We start from the raw sequence: 22,812 nt of genomic DNA, 5'->3' as shown, positions 1-22,812 counted from the left end.
TTTCAGTTAAGTTATTTAAGTGGTTTTTCTGACAGTCAGCGGATGTATTGTTTTGGAGTATGGATAAAAGACCATGAATTCTTGCAACACAGCCTTTCTTCTCTATTAAACACTCAAATCTCAGCCTGAAACCATCCCAGGATTTTCTTGTGTGTGTGCATTTTCAGTGTTCTAGCTATAGGAGTAAATGTTAAGAAGTAGAGAGTTGTCACATAGATAATTTTTATTCTGCTGTAATCTGTTGAAGGAAAAAGCAAAAAGATATATTTTCATTGTTTAAATGACCCTAAGATAATGGTCTTATATCCAAATAGACAGACAGGGAGACACACATCCATTATTGGGGAGGTGAGACCTTTGTTTGGAAAGAACAAATTTTAATGATCCATTTCTCCTGAAACACATCAACCGCAAAAGGTTAAATGGAGTTCTTTTTGGTTAATTGCTTCTTTGGATCTTCCCAAACACTTATTTTCTTCAGTTATTCATGTCCAAATGTTAAGTCTTTTAAGTATTGTCAGTATATTTTCTTTCCTTTTTTTGAAGTGAATATAAAACACTTTAGATAGTCAGTTTTATTGAGGTTTTAAGAATGCTTTTGAGTGATTCATAGTAATTTAAATCCTTCCACTGAAATCTGGAATGTTGCTAAATTTCAGCCTGTAATTTTCTGCCTTTGCTAGATATCGAAGCATATTTTTATGACACCACACTATACTCATTGGTATTGTGAGCCTTTGTAAATTCATGCAGATCTTTCCCACTCTACAAAAGGATGCATTTCAAGCAGAAGAAATAGAATGCTAAATTATGTAGTAGGTAAAAGAAGTAGGCTGTGGTGAGTTGGAAGGGTGAGCAAAAAGAATGCCAAAGCACGTTTGCACGTAATGTCAGTAAAATACAAAGTACGTTTGCCCACCAAATTAAAATTTGTCAGCTTACAAAGTTGCTATTTATATGAAATGGTTTTTGAGAGAGATTTTTGTACATGCTGATTACACATTTATTTGGAAGCTCTAAATTCTGTTTTTAATGGCTGCTTAGTATTTCATTGTGTTAGCATCCCATTATTTAACTATGCAACCTTGTTAAGAAAAAAATCAAATATAATCCAAGTTATTCTGCCAAAACAGCCCTAGGCAACTGTTTTATCACTATGGTTCTTACTGTCTCTGAGCACATCATGTACAATGTTGACTCTAACAATTTTAACATTTTTTCTGGTTACAAAATATAACATATGTTTTAGAATATTTGGAAAATACAGAAAATCACATAGAAAAATATTAAACCCAACAGCAATTCCAACATCTGGAATAATTCCTGTTAACTTTTTTTTTTAAATAGCTGCTAAGTTCCCTCTCTCCCTCCCTGCCCATCCCCCCAGTCATACTCATACACACACATTGGAATCTGGTTTTACACAAATTTTATATTTTGCCTTTTTTTTTTCTGAATAACATACTGTGAAAGTTCTTCCAAGTTATTGTATGGTCTTCTAAATCATCTTTAAGTCATTATATTGTATTCTATCGTATGGATAGAATTCATTATATCTGCTCATAGAGATATAAAATGATATATTTTACTAAAATTTTTTGCAAGACATCTATTGCTTCTATATTTTTGTATGTCTGATTAATCCAACTGAAATTTGTCTTTTATTTCTTGCTTAATGCTTAAATGATCACAGATCTTTTTGTGAGAATAGGCTGAATCTTTGTAATCTTTATGACTATTGTTAATCTTCTTTCTTCAGTTAGCATGGCCTATGATAATATCTCTTCTATTATTACATTGAAGGATGACCTAAATGTTGCGTTATAGTTCACAGAGCTAAACTTTTTGTGGGAACAGCCTTTAGAGCAGTGTTCTGAATATTACTGATGATTCAAAAGCATTTTTATTGATTTGGTTTGAGGAGAAAACAACTCCATATTATGATTTCATCTTTTTTTCCCAGTCATAGTTTCACAAAAAAGTATCTCTTCTTAAAACATCAGTACTTTATTAATGCATTTGGATCTGAGATATTTTGGAAATCATCAGGTCCAACTTTGTAATTTAACATAGAAAGGCCGAATTAGTGGTTCAGTGCCTGCTTAGTCAATGGCAGAGATAGGACTAGAAGCCATTTTTGGCCTCCTTTGTAATGATTTTTTTTTTTTTTTACTCAGTACTAGCTAACCTTGTTGCTAAGCTAAAATGGGCTTTCTTGCAGATTTAATATTCAAATACATCAGTTAACTTTATAGTCTTATGCATAACAACAGACAAAACTTTTGATTCCAACATCTGTATAGCTACTTTAGGGGAACAAATGTATCTAAAAGAAAAAGTATAGAGTTGGAGAATAAGTTCTTACTGCCACTGCAGAAATAACTCATCCTATTGAGAGTGTTAGCTTTATCTTTGCATGTGAAAGAACCGTTATTTGAATTTAAAGTTTACTGTAATTATCCTTATGTTTCAATTAATTTTATTTATAAAGAATAACATGTAGCCTTTCCTTTCCCATCTTTTTCTTTCTTTTATTTAGACAAAACTATTGTAGGTGACTGAGCAGATGACCAGTGGTGCCAGTTGAAATTGAAGCTGAGGAGGCATCCTGCATGGTTGGGGTTGAGAATAAGGCTGCCTTGACCTATGTGGTCAGAGCAGAGGAGGCAGCCAGTGTGGTTGGGAGATTGGTTATGTACAGGGGAATTGAGCCAATAAGTAAACATATTTGGGATAATAGGAGCCAGGCTTCTCACTGCCGGCAAAAAGTGTTATAAATATGGAAAAGGGAAAGGCTAGACAAGCCATGACATATCAAATTAGAAATAGAGGTATATAGGCCAGGCATGGTGACTCACACGTGTAATCCCAGCACTTTGGGAGGCCAAGGTGGGTGGATCATGAGGTCAGGAGTTCAAGACCAGCCTGGCCAAGATAGTGAAACCCCATCTCTACTAAAAATACAAAAATTAGCCAGGCGTGGTGACAGGCGCCTGCAATCCCAGCTACTCAGGAGGCTGACACAGGAGAATTGCTTGAACCTGGGAGGCGGAGGTTGCAGTGAGCCAAGATCGCACCATTGCACTCCAGCCTGGGCGACAGAGTGAGACACCATCTCAAAAAAAAAAAAAAAGAAAAAAGAAATAGAGGTATATAAGTCTAATTTGTGTACCCTTCGTATTTTATATCTAGCCATAGATCTAGAGCTGTATGAGTCTGTGTGTGTGTACGTGTGTGTGTGTACGTGTGTGTGTACGTGTGTGGTGTTTGCGTGTGTGTGTGTTAGTCTATTCTTGCATTGCTATAAAGAAATACCTGAGGCTAGGTCATTTATAAAGAAGAGAGGTTCATTTTGGCTTATGATTCTGCATGCTGTACAGGAAGCATGGTGCTGGCAGCTACCTCTGGTGAGGGCTTTAGGCAGCTTACGATTGTAGTGAAAGGTGAAGGAGAGCCAACATGTCCTGTGGCCAGAGAGGGAGCTAGAGAAAGAGGAAGATCCAGGGTCTGTTAATAAACCAGATATTGCCAGAATTCATAGACTGAGAACTTACTCATTACCACGAGGATGGCTCCAAGCCATTCATGAGGGATTCACCCCAGTGATCCAAACACCTCCCACTAGGCCTCACTGCCATCATTGGGGGTCACATTTCAACATGAGATTTGGAGACGACAAACATCCAAACTATATCAGTGTATATATGTATGTGTATGTCTCATACATTTATTTCCTAGCACTAATATCTTGGTTTGTAAATACCAATCTTCTCAAAAACGAATCAGAGCTCTTTGGAGAAATGTCTGATTCCAGAGCTTAGGCAGGGAAAGAACAAAATATTATAAACTTGAAACATCTTGTTCTAAAAAGTAAAGTGCTCAAAGAATAATGAAGACATATCAAAAGCATACTGGTGCAGCTTTAAGGGACTCCCACTTGTCAAACTTGGAACTGTTTAAACATCAAAATAAATTATGATGTTAATGAATTATATCCACTGAATAAAATAGGAATCTGTGAGTCTGTAGTCATATAATTAATTTGAGTCTATAGTCATATAATTAATTTAAACAAAATATTATACTCTTTAGTCTCCTTATTGGAAAACCTATTGATGGTATCAACATTGAAAAATAAAAAATAGCACTATACATATATACACTGATATAGTTTGGAGTGAGAGAGAATGAATAAATGAATAATGAACACTCAGGAAAACAAAAACTGGGCTGGCACAGTGGCTCACACCTGCAATTCCAGCACTCTGGCAGGATTTATTAATCTGTTTTCACACTGCTGCTAAAGACATAACTGAGACTGGGCAATTTATATAGGAGAAAGGGTTTAATGGACTTAAAATTCTGCATGGCTGGGGAAGCCTCAATCAGGGTGGAAGACAAGGAGGAGCAAGTCATGTCTTACATGGATGGCAGCAGGGCAAAAGAGCTTGTGCAGGGAAACTCCCATTTTTAAACCCATCAGATCTCGTGAAACTTATTCTTATCATGATAACAGCATGTGAAGACGTGCCTCCATGATTCAATTGCCTTCCACCAGCTTCCTCCCACAACACATGAGAATTGTGGGAGTTACAATTCAAGATGAGATTTGAGTGGGGACACAGCCAAACCATATCACTCCACCCCTGGTGCCTACCAAATCTCATGTCCTCACATTTCAAAAACAAACATGCCCTCCCAACAGTCCCCAAAGTCTCAACTCATTTCAGCATTAACTCAAAGTCCACAGTCCAAAGTCTCATCTGAGACAGGCAAGTCCCTTCTACCTATGAACTTAATATCAAAAGGTTAGTCACTTCCTAGATACAATGGGGGTATAGGCATTGGGTAAATACACCCATTGCAAATGGGAGACATTGGCCAAAACAAAGGGGTTACAGGCCCATGCAAGTCTGACATCCAGTGGGGTAGTCAAATCTTAAAACTCCAAAATGATCTTCTTTGACTCCATGTCTCACATGCAGGTCATGCCGATGTAAGAGGTGGGGTTCCCATGGTCTTGGGCAGCTCTTCCCCTGTGCCTTTGCACGGCATAGTCCCATCTTTCTGCTTTCATGGGCTGGCATTGAGTGTCTGTGGCTTTTCCAGGGGCAGAGTGCAAGCTGTCAGTGGATCTACCATTCTGGGGCCTGGAGGATGATGGCCCTCTTCTCACAACTCCACTAGGTGGTGCTCCAGTTGGGACTCTGTGTGGGGGCTCTCACCCCACATTTCCCTTTTGTACTGTCCTAGCAGAGGTTCTCCAGGAGAGCTCCATCCCTACAGCAAACTTCTGCCTGGACATACAGGCATTTCCATACATCCTCCGAAATCTGGGTGGAGGTTCCTAAACCCTAATTCTTGACTTCCATGCATTGTCTGTCCCAATACCATGTGGAAGCTGCCAAGGCTTGAGGCTTGCACTCTCTGAAGCCATGACCTGAGCTCTATGTTAGCCCCTTTCAGACATAGCTGAAGCAGCTGGAGCAGCTGAGACACAGGGCACCAAGTCCCTAGGCTGCACACACTATGGGGACCCTGGCCCAGCCCACAAAACCACTTTTTCCTTGTAGGCCTCTGGGTCTATGATGGGAGGGGCTGCCATGAAGACCTCTGGCATGCCCTGGAGAGATTTTCCTCACTGTCTTGGGGATTAACATTTGGTTCCTTGTTATTTATGCAAATTTCTGCAGCTGGCTTGAATTTCTCCTCAGAAAGTGGGATTTTCTTTTCAATCGCTTTGTCAGGCTGCAGATGTTCTGGACTTTTGTGCTCTGCTTCCCTTGTAAAACTGAATGCCTTTAACAGCACCCAAGTCACCTCTCGAATGCTTTGTTGCTCAGAAATTTCATCCACCAGATACCCTAAATCATCTCTCTCAAGTTTAAAGTTCCAGAAATCTCTAGGGTAGGGGCAAAATGCCACCAGTCTCTTTGCTAAAACATAACAAGAGTCACCTTTGCTCCGGTTCCCAAGAAGTTCCTCATCTCCATCTGTGATCACCTCGGCCTGGGTTTCATTGTCCATGTCATTATCAGCATTTTAGTCAAAGTCATTGAACGAGTCTCTAGGAAGTTCCAAACTCTCCCACGTTTTCCTGTCTTCATCTGAGTCCTCCAAACTGTTCCAACCTCTACCTGTTGTCCAATTCCAAAGTTGCTTCCACATTTTCAGATATCTTTTCAGCAGTGCCCCACTCTCAGTACCGATTTACTGTGTTAGTCCATTTTCATGCTGCTGATAAAGACATACCTGAGACCGGGCAATTTATATAGGAAAAAGGGTTTAATGACTTACAATTCCATGTGGCTGGGGAAGCATCACAATCATGGTGGAAAGCAAAGAGGAGTAAGTCACATCTTACATGGATGGCAGCAGGCAAAAAGAAGTTGTGAAGGGAAACTTCCATTTTCAAAACCATCAGCTCTCATGAGACTTATTCACTATCAGGAGAACAGCACGGGAAAGACCCGCTACCATGATTCAATTATCTCCCACCAGTTTCCTCCCATGACACATGAGAATTGTGGGAGTTACAATTCAAGATAAGATTTGGGTAGGGACACAACCAAACCTTGTCGCAGGCCAAGGCAGGAGGAGTGTTTGAAGCCAGGAGTTTGAGACCAGCCAGGGCAACATAGCAAGACCTTATCACTGTAAGATATTTTTTAAAGCAGTAGAAGAATGAAAATGTAATCATAATTCACTATATGGCTTGGCTCTGGATAAAAATAATTTTTTTCTTAAACCTGGATCTACCTTAAAATGGCGATAAATTAAGATGATGGGAGAGAGAAAAACATATGTATGTATTTGAGAAAAGGAAACATTGCCTATAAAATAGCTTCAGATAGGTCTATAGCATAATAGAAAGTAAAAGATGAGAAATGGTTCCAGATTGAAGGAGACCAGAGATATAGCAGTTAAATGTAACAGATGAACCTGGATTTAGTTCTGTACCAGAGAGGAAGAACATTTTCTTTTTAGGATGTTTTTGGGACACAGAAATTCAAAAGGATCTGTGGATTAGACTGTTGTATTATGTCAGTACTAATTTCCTGATTCAAATAGCTGTATCGGTACTATGGTTATATAGAAGAGTTCTTGTTTTCTGAAAATACACACAGACCTATTTAGGAATAATGGGGCAACATGTTTCCGGCTTACTCTCAATAAGTAAAAGTTTTCTCATCCCTCCTTTTCTCTCTTTTGCTTTCTCTCTCCTTAACTTTCTTGTACCAATTATAATTTATCTGCAGATCTAACATAGGCATGCTTCCTGTCAGATTTATGTCATTATTCTATCAGTTTCCTTTTCTTCCTTTTTTGTCCTCCTTTCACTTCCTTTTTTCATTCCCTTTCTTGTTTTTCTCTCTCTCCTTCTCTTTTTCCTCTCCTCCTTTGCTTACTCCCCTTTCTTGTTCTGTTTTCCACCATCCCCTTTTCCTTCTTTCCTCGCTTCCTTTATTCTTTCTCCCTGTCATCTCCTTGACACCCTGTATATTTATTTTCCTGGTCCAGTGTATATGGGCTGTTCTCTAGGTTTGCTGCAAAACTGTTAACCTAGAACATTATCTTCTGGGATATTTCCTTTACTTTGATCTTCTGTTGTAACTCTTGTTTTTAGATTCTGTATCTTCTTTCCTGGCATATTCCCTTATTTTGGAGAAGTCAAGAAGCTTCCAAAGAATAGGTACATGGGACGTTTTTTGAAATCTTCTATGTCTGAAATGGCTTTACTTTACCTGTATATTTGAATGACAATTGTCTGGGTATGTATAATTCTAGGTGGAAAATACTTCTCTCTCAAAATTTTGAAGACATTAGTTTATTATGTAGTTTCCAGCATCACCATTTAAGAACTCTGATGCCATTCTGATTTCCAAGATTCCTCCTTTATTTTACTTATATTCTTTCTTAAATCTTTCAGGAATTAAAAAATCTCTAGTTTATGAAATGTCATGGTGATGGATGCTTGTAGGAGTACTGCCTACCCAACCAGTGTCCTGTTCATTTTGGGGAGACCTCACAGGCCCTATCAACCTGGAAATACTTTATGTCAAGGATATTTTTCTTTTTCATTTTCTGGAATTCCTTTTATTCAGGCACTGCCTGCCTGAATCCTTTCATTTTAAAAAATTTTCTCATTTTCCATCTCTTGTTCTTTTGGTTCACATAGTGGGACAGTTCTTGAGCTCTGATTTTCAAACCTTCTGTTGCGTTTTTATATTGTTATCATATTTTAATTTTCATGAGTCTCTTTTTTGGTTGGTGTTGTTGCTGTTCTCTGTTTTTTTAAAAACAGCATGCTTTCTCATTCATGGATTTAATATTTTCTGTTATCTTTCTGGTGATTTCATGGTTTTTAAAAAGTGTTTATGCTCTGTTCTTTCTGCTTCCTTTAATCTTCTGTTTTGGTTTGTTTGTGACTTTATTTCACATCAGAGCCTTCCCTCATGTTCAGATGTTTGGTAGTTCCTACACCAAATAATAAAAAGCAGAGTAGACATTCTGCATGCGCGGTAGGGGTTTCAATGTAGGGTGGTTATACAGAGACCTGGCTAATTCATTAGGGGGCTACAACTGTCAGTTTTTCCTCCAATATCAGCTAAGAGAGGAAACTTCCAACTATGGTGGGTGCTGTGTTATGAGTATTTGTGTCCACCCAGAATTCATACTTAGAAATTCTAACTGCCAAGGCGATGATAGTAGAAGGTGGAGTCTTTGGGAGGTGATTAGATCATGAGGGTGGAGCTCTCATGATTATGGTTGATGCCCTTATAAAAGACCCCAGAGAGACCCTCACCCCTTTTACATGTGAGATTGTAGTGAAAGGAAGCTGTTCTGTAAAGTGGGCCCTCACCAGATGCTGAATCTGCTGACATCTTGATCTTGGGCTTCCTAGTTTAGAACTGTGGGAAATAAATTTCTGTTGTTTGTAAGCCTAGTTTATTGTATTTTTCTTTAATAACAGCCTGAATGGATTATGATGGGGTGGGGATTGCACCTTCCTGCCAACGTTCTTGGGACCCGGTGAACAGGGTTGCATGTCTTTGGGTCTGGTATGCAGGACTTTCACTTGATAGCTGGCTTTTCATAGGACCTCTCCCCCATCCTACTGCATGCCCTCAAGTTCAGACCTTTCAGAAAGTAAACTTTCAGTGTTCTGCCAAATTGGGGTGGGAAAGTTACCTGATTGCCTAGGGTAGGTGAGGGAATCTGAGGTTCTAGCTCTTTTTTGTTTTATTAGATCTTCTTAATACCAATCATCTGGTTTTTGCTCTGCCACAACCTTTATGTCTACAGGTTCTTGGTGCCTCCAATTCTTGAACCTTCCTGGCATTCTACATCATAAATATCCTTGCTTCCAGTTTACTCTTCTCTTCAGTATTACTTTCCAGTTTTCTCTGCTCTGCTATTTAAGTTACCGCTTGATGATCAGTTCTCCAGTTTCCAAAAAGTAGTTGGCACCTTTCATTTACGTAGTTTTTGCTTCTTATCCTCACCTGAGTCTGTTAGTGCTACTATGACAAAGTATCTGAGACTGGGTAATTTATAAATAATAGAAATTGATTTCTCACAATTCTAGAGACTGGGAAGTTCAAGATCAAAGTGCTGGCACTTTTGGCGTCTAGTGAGGGATTCTCTCAGTTTCCAAGATGGTATCTTTTTGTTGTGTCCTCACATGGAAGAAGGTGAAAGGGCAAGAAAGGCACTAGCTTGTTCCCTACAGCCCTCTTATAAGGTGGCTAGTACCATTCATGAGGGCTCTACCCTTATGACTTAATCACCTTTAAAGGTTCCACTTCTTAATACTGTTGCATTGGGGATTAAGTTTCAACATGACATTTGAAGGGAACAGAACCATTCAAACCATAGCAATCCTTGAGGCTTTGTACTTTTCATTTGTTTGTTTGTTTCTTTACTGTCATCTTTTGGATGGGATTTTTAAGAGGAAACAGGTAAAAATACATGTTCAATATGCCACATTTAACTAAAAGCCCAGTAATCCTTTTTGTTCTTGATCTATTTCATTAATATTGATAGCATCTAGAAATGGAAGAGTTTAATTTTTCTATTGATATTAATTTTTGAATGTTTTATTTCTTAGGATGCCTCATTGATGGACATGAACTCCTTCAGCCCTATGATGCCAACGTCCCCTTTATCAATGATAAACCAAATCAAGTTTGAGGATGAACCAGATTTAAAGGATCTCTTCATCACAGTTGATGAACCTGAAAGTCACGTTACTACAATAGAAACTTTCATTACCTATAGGATTATTACTAAGGTAAACGTTGGATGAATATTTTCTTGAATTTAGCTGCTTTTTTTGAAGCTTTGGAAGTAAGTACCTCTTGTTCATTATAATTCTCAACATTCCAGGATCTAAGCTGAATTGACTTTTAGTTTTTCAAACCTTTTGGCTAACACATTGCTTCTTATCTGCCCTTCACTTGTTCTGTATCAAGTCAGTGAAATTCAAATTGACTTGAGAAAGTCACTGATTTTATAGCAGCTATACTTCTTAGAATAAGAACATCTAGGTTTTTAGTTTAAAAAAATTATTAAGAAATACCTTTGGAAAAGATGGGCCTCAAGTTGTTAATAAAAAAAGAAAATAGTTAAACAGTTTGCAATATTAGGTATTCAGATTTCTTTGGAACATTATAAAATATAGTATCATTTGTTTTTCAAAGTGGGGCAAGTGGCCACTTTGTCTCATGCATGAGATATTGTTAAGTGTGCAATAATTCAAGGGCAAAGTAGATCTAGAACACAGAGCTCTTTAATCATAGGGCAAAGCACTGCAAAGACAGTTTACCTCAGGCACAATTAAGCAATCACCTAGTATAATCTGTGTTTTAAGTCATTTATTTAATAGCATTTTAAAATAATTCTCTTTATAGTATTTTGTTTATGAAGCCTCACCCTAGACTTTTATACTTCCTGTATGTAAAAGTGCGTCTCTTTTTTTTGCTGAAAAAGTTCTGAACTATATTCCTATAATCACTTCTTCCAATGAAACTGCCACACTGCTATTGGTTATGTTTGCTAATTTCTTCACTTGAATTCTTAAAATCCCTTCTTGCCCCTTATTTCAGTCAGAACGAAGTGCAGACTTTCTTGTATGACATATAAAGGGGCTGCTCAGTCTGGTGCCAACTTGCCAGAGAAGACTTATTTCTTACACCTCACATTCAGTACCCTTGCTCTCCACTCATGTAGAGCTGCTTCTGTTTTCTGAATATTTAGGGGATCTCTTGCTCTCATCACTGTGCATATAGTTTTCCTTCTGTTTGCTATGTCCATCCCCTTCTTAGACAGAAGAAGTCATGCTTAGTTTTCAATATACAACTCAAAATGTTAGATGCCTGTGAAGGCTTCTCTAGTTGTTACTGTCCCATGGCTGAACTAGTTATTCTTCGTCTGTTTTCTTATGCTATTCTATCGAACTCTTAAGAAATGTGAAACGTTAGAGTCAATATGGCAAAACATCAAAAGCTTATATTTAATCCAACTAAGCTGTCTTTTTAAATCGATAAACATGAGATAATAGAACTCACTTCTGTAGGGTTGCAGTAGAATAAGGAATCAATGGAAACCCCACTTAGTAAAATGCCTAACACATGATAAGCGTTCAGTAGTTGCCATCTACCTGTATGGGAATAGTTGCCATCTACCTGTAATTGCCATCTACCTGTATGGGAATAGATGCTTATTTGTATTTATTCTCAGTGAGTTTGTGAGTTTCTCAAGGAAGGTAACTATATTTTAAGTTATCCTTAATTCCAAACACAAATCTTAGGACATGATAAGTAAACTATTTATTTTGCTGATGAATGAGTGAAGGAATTATCTTAGCTATCTCAAGATGTGGTAGAGCAAGACAACATGGAGTTGAATCTTGATTTCTCACCTTCCTTGCTATGTGACTTGAACAATTTAACCTCTCTATATTAGTTTTCTTGTGTGTAAATAGGACAACAGTACTAACCTCATAAGGTCTTTATGAAAATTGAATGTTCATATAGGCATACTGCTAGAATAGAGCCAGATTTCTCCTATTACTACTGTTATAATTATCTATTGTCATTATCCATCCTAGCAAATAATTTGTGAAACTGAATTATTTTTCCATCATTCGCATCTCTCAGAAAGACACTTTTTCTAAAGTCACCTTATGAGTTTAATTTAATTCATACTGTTCCTCTGAGTTTTCCTATTTACGACATACTTTAAATGGACTGGTCTTATAGAAGTAGTAATAGTAGTAGTAATAATAATATTAAAGTGTATAAACTAGGAAACATTTACTGTGTGATTGCTTTGTGCCAGGTAATATTCTAACCAGTTGCTACATGTTAACTCATTTAGGCTCACAGTAATCCTCAAACATAGATACTATGATTTACCCCCATTTAATGCATGAGGACACTGAAGCTTAGTGGCTTGTTAAAGGTTACACAGCATAGTAATTAGCTGAGCTGAGATTTAAATCCAAACAGTTTACTTTCATAGTATACATTTTTTCTATTATATTTTTGTGCATTTAGGTATGGATATGGTAAACTTTCAGTGTAACTATTATAAACTAACTTCCTTTGTTCTACTTCTCATTACTTTTACTATATCATAATATATGGACTATATCTATATATATATAAATATATATTACAGATATAAATATATAAATAGTACAGGTATATCATGTTATCAGATAGTCTTTTCTTATTCACTTATCGTTTACTTATTTATTCCAAAAGATTGTATTGAGTACCCCTTTTCTCCCAAGTATTGTGCTTATATATTCAGAATACATCAGTGATCAGGGTAGGTCTGACAAAAGGAACTTTCTGCCTTCCTGGTGTTTTCACTCTGAGGAAGGGGTGTTTGTGTATGATGATATTAAATAATTAATTTTATTCTGTGTTAGTTTGTTCTCATGTTGCTAATAAAGACATACCCAGTACTGGATAATTTGTAAAGGAGGAACATTTAATTGACTCAGTTCCACATGGCTGGAACTGGGGGCTCACAATCATGGCAGAAAGCAAGGGGGAAGCAAGACACATCTTACATGGCAGCAGGCAAGAGAGAGCTTGTGCAGGGGAACCCCCATTTATAAAACCATCATATATCATGAGACTTGTTCACTACCATGAGAACAGTATGGGGGAACTGCCCCTTTGATTCAGTTATCTTCACCTGGCCCCACCCTTGACGCATGGGGATTATTACAATTCAAGATGAGATTTGGTTGGGGACACAGCCAAACCACATCATATACTAAGTTATTTCTTTATAGTTATAAATATTTTGAAGGAAAAATGTTGGATATTATGAGCATGGGATACACCATCTAATTTGGAGGTTGAAAGATGGCCTTCCTGGGAAAAATCTTAGTTTTATAAATATTTATATTCATGGACACTAAGGATTATAAGGGTAAATGAATATTCACACATGTAAACTGACAATCACCTATTTAGGAATACTTAAGAATGATCCCACTGTAAATGATTATATCAGGAAAACCACATTTCTGGCATCTGTTCTTTTTATGGGAAATTATCCTTTATTGTTTAGGTTAGCATATTTTAAGTGACTGTTCTAAAGAAGTATTTTCTCTTTTGGAGATCTAGAGATGTATGTTCTCTTAGTACATATAAGAGTGAGAATGAAGAGATTTAACAAGATACTTTCCTTCCACTTCCTGTTTGTGAAAACAAACCTATAAATGCCTGTCGTTGTACAGTTAGGAGTTAAGCTATATTCTTGATTGGCTGAACTGACTATTAGGTTTCATTTTCCCTCAGAAAAAGTTTTCTAAATTCTGAGTTTAGAATAACTGTTCACACTTGACCGAAGGTTGGTATTTTTGGAATAAATGTATTTGGGGGTAGAGATCACACGAGTTCATTAGTACTAAACTTCAAGTACCCAAGCTTTTATGGTCAAACATGAAAAATTGGCCAGCATTTACAATGTTGCTTCCATAGCAAACTGTATTCTATGTTAGAAGCATTATTTGTACTCCAAATGCACTGTATACAATACATGATATTTCTAAGTTGGATATATGTCATCAAACCCAGTTATTTCTACAGTTTGGAAGCTTTTGTGCATCTTTTTTTTTTCTTTTCTTTTTTCAAGACAGAGTCTCGCTCTGTCACCCAGGGTAGAGTACAGTGGCATGATCTTGGTTCACTGCAACCTCTGCCTCCTGGGTTCAAGCAATTCTCCTGTTTCAGCCTCCTGAGTAGATGGGATTACAGGTGCACACCACCATACCTGGCTAATTTTTGTACTTTTAGTAGAGATGGGTTTTCACCATGTTGGTCAGGCTGGTCTCGAACTCCTGACCTCGTGATCTGCCTGCCTCGGCCTCCCAAAATGCTGGGATTCCAGGCGTGAGCCACTGAGGCATCTTATAATGACCAAATTTGTCCACTTTAGAGGGGACAATGATTCTAATCCTTGCTGTAGGGAAATTAGTCTTGTTCCAAACTCTGCTGATAATGACTGTTTTCCTCATCATATTCCTACATCTGTATCTCTTATAACCCTTCAAGACAAGAATGAAATCTTGCAATAGGAAGAAATAACATTCTTTTCGTTACTTACACTTATCATCTGTTTTATTCTTCTATTGCACTACATTAGAGAATTCCTTTGAGTCAATGATAGAGTGATGAGGATAGACTGAACCAATTATTTGACTTGATTTTATATCTTCTTGCTGGAATTGTTTACTTAAGAATTGTTTACTTAAAATGTTGGATATTCTTGAAGACATATACAGCTCAATCTTATTTTAACTGCTGGTTTTTTTGTTTTGTTTTGTTTTGTTTTGTTTTTTGAGTGCTTCATTGTTCGTTATGACAATGTATAGTCTTAGAAATTGGTAGTGGACCTGTACATATGTACCTGGTATAAGGAGGTGCTCAGTCATATTTTTTAATGAGTTACTCTAAACCATGTTTTGGCTGCATATGTATGTGTGTATGCATGTGTCTATTTGCATATGGACATACACACACCAACCAGCCTCTATTATTAAACTGCTGGTACTTGATTTAGTTTTCGTGTTTTTACCATTTCCATTTCATGTACCATGTTGCATAATAGTTAAGATTTTGTAGTGTTTTGTGAACATTTAGTTTCTCAGATTTCTGCATTTCATTTGCTCCCACTTTTTCCTATTATAAAGGGAATGTTGTACAAAGATACATTGTATGATATTCTGAACATTCGTTTTAAGAGAATAAACTTTGGAAAGTATAGCTTTCATGGACCTTATTTTATGACAATAAAGATTGCATCTTACGACTTGGACTGTTTAATTTTACAATTGTGTACATCTGTGTGGGTGATTGATATTTCTGGTGAGTGTGAAATATATATGCAGTGTGTCATTCCATGTTTACTTCTGCAGGAAAATCTCAACCTAGATATTACTGCATGTAATTTTTAATATGCAAAAATTCAGTTAAATAAGGTATTGGTGTGAGTGACTGTTTTCTTATGAGAGGTGAGTATGCATTAGATAACCCATATTTTTTCTTTGACTTGGGACTCAGGCAATAGAAATGAGGTTGATATTGTACCCATGTTCTTCTTGTCATATGTGTTGGCATGGATTTTTGGTTTGTTGAGAACAGATATTTTAATGTATTTGCTTAATTTTTAGGAGTTTAGGCATATAACCCAAAATAAAATTCTTTGAGAAATGACAGGAAGATTTTCTTTTCATATCAAATGTCTATTAATTACTTCTTTTAAAACAGTGGTAAAATCACTCTAAAATGTTAGAATTTTCATATACCAAAAGCAAATCCTAGCACAGCAATTCATTTGAGCAAATTCCAAGAAAACATTTTTCTCAGTTACATTCAGGTTATTTTCCAAATTGCAAAAATAGGACTTTCCTCAAATTCTGAATTCTAATCATCTTGAGAAAAGAAATATATTTGAAACCTAAATTCAGAACACACTTGCTTGTTAGCGAGAAAGTCATGCCAAAGATAATAGTAGTTAAAATCTTGTGGAAGGCAGATGGTTGTTGTAAGACAGATTTTTCAGTTTGGATTTTAAATTTAAGTATGATATTTGCTTTCTTTCTGGAAATACCAGAAAGTTTGCTTTGTTTCATCTGCTACATGAATAGATGACAAAAAAAAAAAAAAATTACAGGCTGACAAACACTGAATAATTAGGATTTGTTAATTTTTCTTAGAGACCCATTTATTTCACAGTGTCTAAAATAACATTAGGCAAATATCTTCTATCTTATACTGGATGTGCTGTTATTTTCTCCTAATTTCTTCAGACATCTCGTGGGGAATTTGACTCCAGTGAATTTGAAGTTAGGAGACGGTATCAAGATTTCCTTTGGTTGAAGGGAAAACTGGAAGAAGCACACCCCACTCTGATTATTCCAGTAAGTTTGCAAAAATTTTTTTTCATAGAATAGCTACCAGTTTTCTAGTGAGTCTTTTTGAATGCCTAAAACCTAATTTCAGACCTTAAATTCACTGTAATTCATTTATCTTAGGAATAACATGTATTTCTAAATGTTTCAATCTATGTACACTTTTAAAAAAAACTCTTCATAGTGTGTTATGATTTCTCATTTTTGGTTCTAAAATTGTGAATTTTAAAAAAATTTTTTTTATAAGAAATGATCAGATGTTCAACTAGTCTTCCAAAAAGGGAAAGCATAGAATTCCTTATAAACCTATGGCAAATAATACTCGAATACCTTTTTTATTTTTTTTGCCTTAGCCATTGCCAGAAAAGTTTATAGTAAAAGGAATGGTGGAACGCTTTAATGATGACTTCATTGAGACACGCAGGAAGGCTTTACATAAATTTTTGAACCGAATTGCTGATCATCCAACTTTAACATTTAATGAAGACTTCAAAATTTTTCTCACTGCACAAGCTTGGGTAAATGATTTTTATTTATACTCATATAATCTTTGGGTGTCTAGATCTATAGTAGATTGTATTCTTCCTCTTGTTTACCTTTACAAATCACGCAGTGGTGTACTTGAATTGAGATGGAATTTTTCAGAAACACTGGAGAGTTATCCTTCAGGTATAACCCTGTGTCAAATCTACATATAAATATTACAGAAATCTTGTATCTTCATACGTATATATATACATACACACACACATACACACACACACTCTCTCTTTCTCTCTCTCTTTAATGTTTTAATGTCAGGGTGCTTCTTGCATAAATAGCAAATACTGAACAGCTATAAATGTATTTCTTTTATTGACACTATAGTTGACCCTTGAACAACATGGCAGTTAGGGAAGCCAACCCCTTATGAAGTTGAAAATCCATGTGTAACTTTTAATTCCCCAGAAACTTTACTAGCAGCCTCCTGTTGATTGGAAGCCTTAACTATACCATAAACAGTTGGTTAACACATATTTATATCTTTTGTGTATTATATACTGTATTTTTTGCAGTAAAGTAACCTAGAGAAAAGAAAAGGTTATTTAAGAAAATCCTAAGGAAGAGAAAATACACTAACAGTATCCTACTGTATCTATTGATACCATAAGTTTATGTTGTCTGTCTACCAGATGAATTGTCAGTCTGAAATGGAGGGCAATGACAGTGGCAGACCTCAATGTATGGTACTTAGCAAGCAATTCAACTTTTTTTGTAATGCCATGACTTTTCTCTGCTTCTTGGGAACATTTCCAGCATCACTAGTGGCACTTCATATGGGTCCCATGGTATTATTTCAGGTTTATAGTATTGCACTAAACACAATAAAAAATACATGGGAACCACAAGAGATCACTTTTTACTGCTATACCCGATTTACTGGAGAGATGAACTACTCGCACGGAGATGATCAGCGTCACATGGCGTTTTAAGCGGATATTCGCAACACTTCAGCTAGCCACAAATAGCAACAGGAGGGCTACAAAAATAGTACAGTAGTACAGTGTGTACTGTAGTTAATTTTAATCGGTTTTGATTTAATACAGCATCTTTATGTTTGTTTATGTTTCTCTCAACTGCAAATGGTGGCATGTGAGCCAAAATATGTGCACACGTTTTGATAAATGTTAACTTTTTATAATTGATTTATATACATTTTAGGGTAGTAAATGATAGACTAGTATCTACATATATTTTGTGCATTCATGACATACCTTTCTCTCCGGTTTTTCTACATTTCTAGACTATGTGGTTTGTGAGTTGTTTTTAATTGTTGCAAATCTCCAAAAAATTTTCCAATATATTTATTGAAAAAAGTCCACATGTGTGGACCTGCTCAGGTCACACCTGTGTTGTTCAAGGGTCTACTTTATTTTGAGTAATAATGGATCAGGGCTTTTTAAGCTAGGATAAAAGTCCTTATTAAATGGGTAGATGGATGAATGGAGATAGATGAATGGATGGATGGATGGATGGATGGATGGATGGATGGATGGACAGATGGATGGACAGATAATATAATCTCCTTACTTTTCCTTTAATTATCTAAGTGGGAGAGTGCCTAATTTCTAATATGGAAACCTTATCCATTCTACTTGTTTTTTCTTTTATTCTATAAAGCTATAACTCTGCAAGAAAGATACCAGATAGGACAAAGAGTCAATATTAAACAGTTACTGACAAATGTTGAGTTTTATATCTCTCAGTTATTGCCAGTGGTGGAAGCTAAAAAGTGGTTCATTTCAATCTTGACAGATAGTCCTGCTCTATGGAAGCCCTTTGTGACTTATGTGAAATGAATATGTGGCCTGACTTCAGAACTTAGAAGCTGTTAGAAATATTCTCTACAGTCAACAGTTTCAGTAACAGCTTGCCAGTTGTGACGTGAGCTGTCTCTGATAATGTTTACTCTATCAAATGAGGCTGTAGTACTCTTGGATGGATGTGTTGCCTGGTCAAGGATGGCATCTGTTGTTATTGGCACAAAAAAAACACACTGAATTGGAAATAAACAAGTTTACTTTGTATGTATTATTTTCTGTAAGATATTCAGGAACGAAAACCTGGAAGAAGATAGACAATGTGTTATTTAATATTTGGGTAAATAATATATGATATTTTTATCTGTAGATTAGGTAGTCAGCAGTATTTTATTTGATCCCAAGCTTGTGTTTCAACAAAGGCCATAACCATTATTAGAATCCCTTGTCCTTTCTTTTGTTTTTATTTGTTCTTTTATCTTATGCCATACTTCTCAAGGGATATGTTTGTGTGTAATATATTCTTTTATAGGATTTCTTCTATCTGTTTTTCAAGTCTATAGTTATTCCTCCTAGGTTAAGTATGAAATAACTAGTTACGTTCCTTATTAAAAATTTTCTCTGCAGACAACCAGCCAGTGAAGGCGGTGTCACAGTTTACCCGCTTCATTTGGTTGAAGTGCTATAGTCAGGTAGTATCTATTGACAAACTACCCTAATGACTTTAAGTGGGCAGAGCAAGTTGGTGCTTAATAATGAAGTCTCTGGAATCAGACTTCCAGGATTCCAGTTCTTGCTCTATCACTTAATTGCTCTAGGATCTTGAGCAAGTTACTTAACTTTCCTGTGCCTCTATTTTCTTCTGTAAAATGAGGAAAATAATAAAACCTACCTCATAGGTTTATGGTAAATTACGTATATTAAAATGTCAGTATAGTGCCCAGAATGTATTAAGCTCTAAATAAATGTTAGCTACTATTACATCTAAAGAATTAATGAAGTTTTCCAATTTTATTTTTCAGAGTATAACTTAGGCCCTGAGAAATCTTATCTCAATCATTTTCCATTAAATTCCTGTTATAAAATATAGATGGTATGTCATATTATCCTTGTCTTCTCTAGTATCTCACTGAGCACTATTCTGTCTGTTAAACCCTGTTCTTTTAAAGATTTATGGTCTGAGGAACGACTGTATACCTGTTTTACATGAGTCCTGTGAAAGGGAATATTATCAAGGAGGCTGCCAGTTGGGACACTGTACCTTAATAAAGCTCATCTGCTTCAAGCTAACACTAAATGCCTATGAAACCATTTTATCTTAATTTTATTCTCCTAATTAGGTTTCTTTTTGTATTGAGTCTCGGAATATTGAGACATGTTTCACTAGAAATATTTTGTTTTTTGTTTCTAGGAACTCTCTTCTCACAAGAAGCAAGGTCCCGGATTGCTAAGCAGGATGGGGCAAACAGTCAGAGCTGTTGCATCCTCAATGAGAGGAGTTAAAAACCGCCCAGAGGAGTTCATGGAAATGAATAACTTTATTGAACTATTTAGCCAGAAAATAAATTTGATAGATAAAATATCTCAGAGAATTTATAAGGAAGAAAGGGGTAAGTAGAATTACTGAAATGTGTTTTCACAGTTGTTCAGTTTCTAATGAATCTTCACATTTGTTCGTGTAGTATAGCAACATGCAGTTAGAATGTCAGCTTCAAAGTGTGGCTTATTCCCAGCCATGTTATGGACATTTGTGATTCCTAAATGATTTCAAAGGTAGTTATGGCCAGTCTCCATTTTCACTTTTATCAATCACTAGCTGCTCTACTTCCCATTCATAGATAATAGTGGTAAAGTAAGCCCTGAGTTTATGACTGTGGATGTAGTTTTATGAAGTTTGTATTCAACATGGCACAGAGCTCAGAATCAAAGAAGTGATGTTTCAGGAAATAGGTTTTCACATTTTCTGGTAATTATTTTTTTCTGGAGGGAACAGGTATTCTGTATTATACTGTCAAAGTATGGCAGAGAGATTTATGTATTGGAAAATCTGCCTCTTTTCCTATTTTCTTTTTTTTTTTTTTTTTAGTTTATAAGTCAGAATTTATGATGAATTTCTTCTAATTCTAATCATGTGATTTTTTCACTAATTTTCTAATTGCATTTACTTACATTAAAAAATAGATAACTGAGTCAGCAAATAATTTCCTAATATAATTTGTTATTAGAGATCAGGAACTACATAAAGACAAACAAAAGTCCCTAAGTTAATGGCTTATTTGTTAATTGACTTCTACTTAACTGTACTGCCCATCAGGATAAGCTGGGAAATATTTTATTTCTAGTATTCAGATGGTGTTTAATCATAATAAGCACTCAATTAAAATTTGTTCAATGATTGAAAAAAAACACGAATGAACATAAGATTTGGAATGGTGTAGGAAAATGTGCTTTATTAAGAATTGATTGGTTTTAAAAAGAGATACAGAAAAAACTTATAACTGAATGTACTTTGCCCCTTTTCTACCTTTTTTATTCATGCGTTGACACCTGATGAGATTACTGTAGTGACTGAATATAGTATAATAATTTGTTTTAAACCTCCTTGGTTTGCCCTTACATTTATTATTTGTCTTTTTTTTTTTTTTAACCTGAAGAGGTGAATTATTTTAACTAGGTTCTGTGATTCCAGTTCTATTAAGTAGATTCTGGCTGCGTAGTTAGGTGGTATGGCAATTCAAAGAGATCTCTGGAAACTATTGGTAGTTAAGAGCTTTATAAGCTAACAGTGAGTATCAAAGAGTAATTAAGATGGTACCTGTTAAGCTCACAGTCTAGTTAGGAAATATGTATATTAACAGACAAATTACAGTGCAGCTAACTAAATGCTTGCATACAGATGTGATTTGAATGGTATGTAAGTGCAGTTTAGAATTTTAGGGCAGCTTTGCATATAAACATAAATATTGTTCAGGTTTAATGACAGATATTGACATACATTGAGAAATTTGAGATTTCTCAATTGACTCAATTGAGAAAAGAAAGTGGAAAATTTTCTTTTCTAGAAATTAGTTCAGTATGGTCATTATTTACCAGAAAGACAGGCCTAGGATCAGGAAGGTGGAGTTTGGAAGGACTATAGAGGTGATTAAATGTTCATTAGGTAACAACTAGTATCTACATTGTTTTTAAATTTCATATTTTTAAACTTTTTATTTAATACAAACTTTTAAAGTTTTAATAGTTTAATTGTTTAGAGAAATATGACAGATATCAGCAAATCCTAATGAGTTGTAAGATGGCTGAATATAGACAATTTAATTGTATTTATATGGATAGTGAACAAAAAATGCTCACTGCTTATACATTTTCTACACAAAAAGCCATACATTACTGAAAATTAAGTGTGAAAGTAAAAATGTTAAGTTGTAAAGATATTCACATTTTAAAATGAAATCCAAATTTTTGAATATATAGCGTATCAAAAACTGAATGGTCTTTGGTTACTCATATATGCATTCTTTCATTGATACGAAAATATTTATTGAACTCATTACACATAAGGGTTTGAGATAGCAAAATAGTAAGACTCAGTCCCTGTTTTAAGGAGTATGTGGCCAAGAGCATTTGAGTTATAAGACATCGATAATACAGTGGGATAATGCTTTAATAGAAGTATAAAATTATGATAGGTATGATGGGCTCATTGAGGGCCAAAGCATCTATGAATCCTTTGGAACAGAATCAGAGATTTATTTGAACTGAAATTTAAAGGATTAGAAGTAGTTTGTCAGGTGATAGAAATGGAGGACAAGGCAGAGGGACATGTGCAAATGCTTTTTTAAAGAGAAATCATGGGATATTCATGAATGAACAAGCAATTTGACTTGAGTTAAAATCTTTGGCAGAGAATTTCACATTGGACCTGGAGAAGCAGACAGTGAGGACTAATGATAAAGGTTTAATTTAACTAATTCTAATTTAACTACAAAGAGTCAGTGTTTCTCTACTGTGACAAAAATAGAGGGAGAATAGTTAGGAGACCCTTGAAGTGGTACAGATTAGAGGTGCTGATGG

General features: G+C 35.7%; 1 protein-coding gene across 4 annotated transcripts in view; it reads left to right on the top strand.

Moving 5' to 3' along the window:
* SNX7 (sorting nexin 7) overlaps positions 1-22,812 on the top strand; it is a 115,166-nt gene that overhangs the window by 16,828 nt on the left and 75,526 nt on the right. For all 4 annotated transcript variants that reach the window (XM_065549249.2, XM_005542626.4, XM_065549239.1 and 1 more), the window contains 4 exons: positions 10,112-10,294; positions 16,337-16,447; positions 16,792-16,956; positions 20,150-20,348. In XM_065549249.2, the coding sequence (XP_065405321.1) occupies positions 10,124-10,294; positions 16,337-16,447; positions 16,792-16,956; positions 20,150-20,348 (646 nt within the window). In that variant the 5' untranslated portion in view covers positions 10,112-10,123. The remainder of the gene's footprint in view (positions 1-10,111; positions 10,295-16,336; positions 16,448-16,791; positions 16,957-20,149; positions 20,349-22,812) is intronic.

This window comes from Macaca fascicularis, chromosome 1, assembly GCF_037993035.2.
Source record: "Macaca fascicularis isolate 582-1 chromosome 1, T2T-MFA8v1.1".
NCBI classification, from domain to species: Eukaryota; Metazoa; Chordata; class Mammalia; order Primates; family Cercopithecidae; genus Macaca; species Macaca fascicularis.
This window is presented reverse-complemented; position numbering and strand designations above follow the sequence as displayed.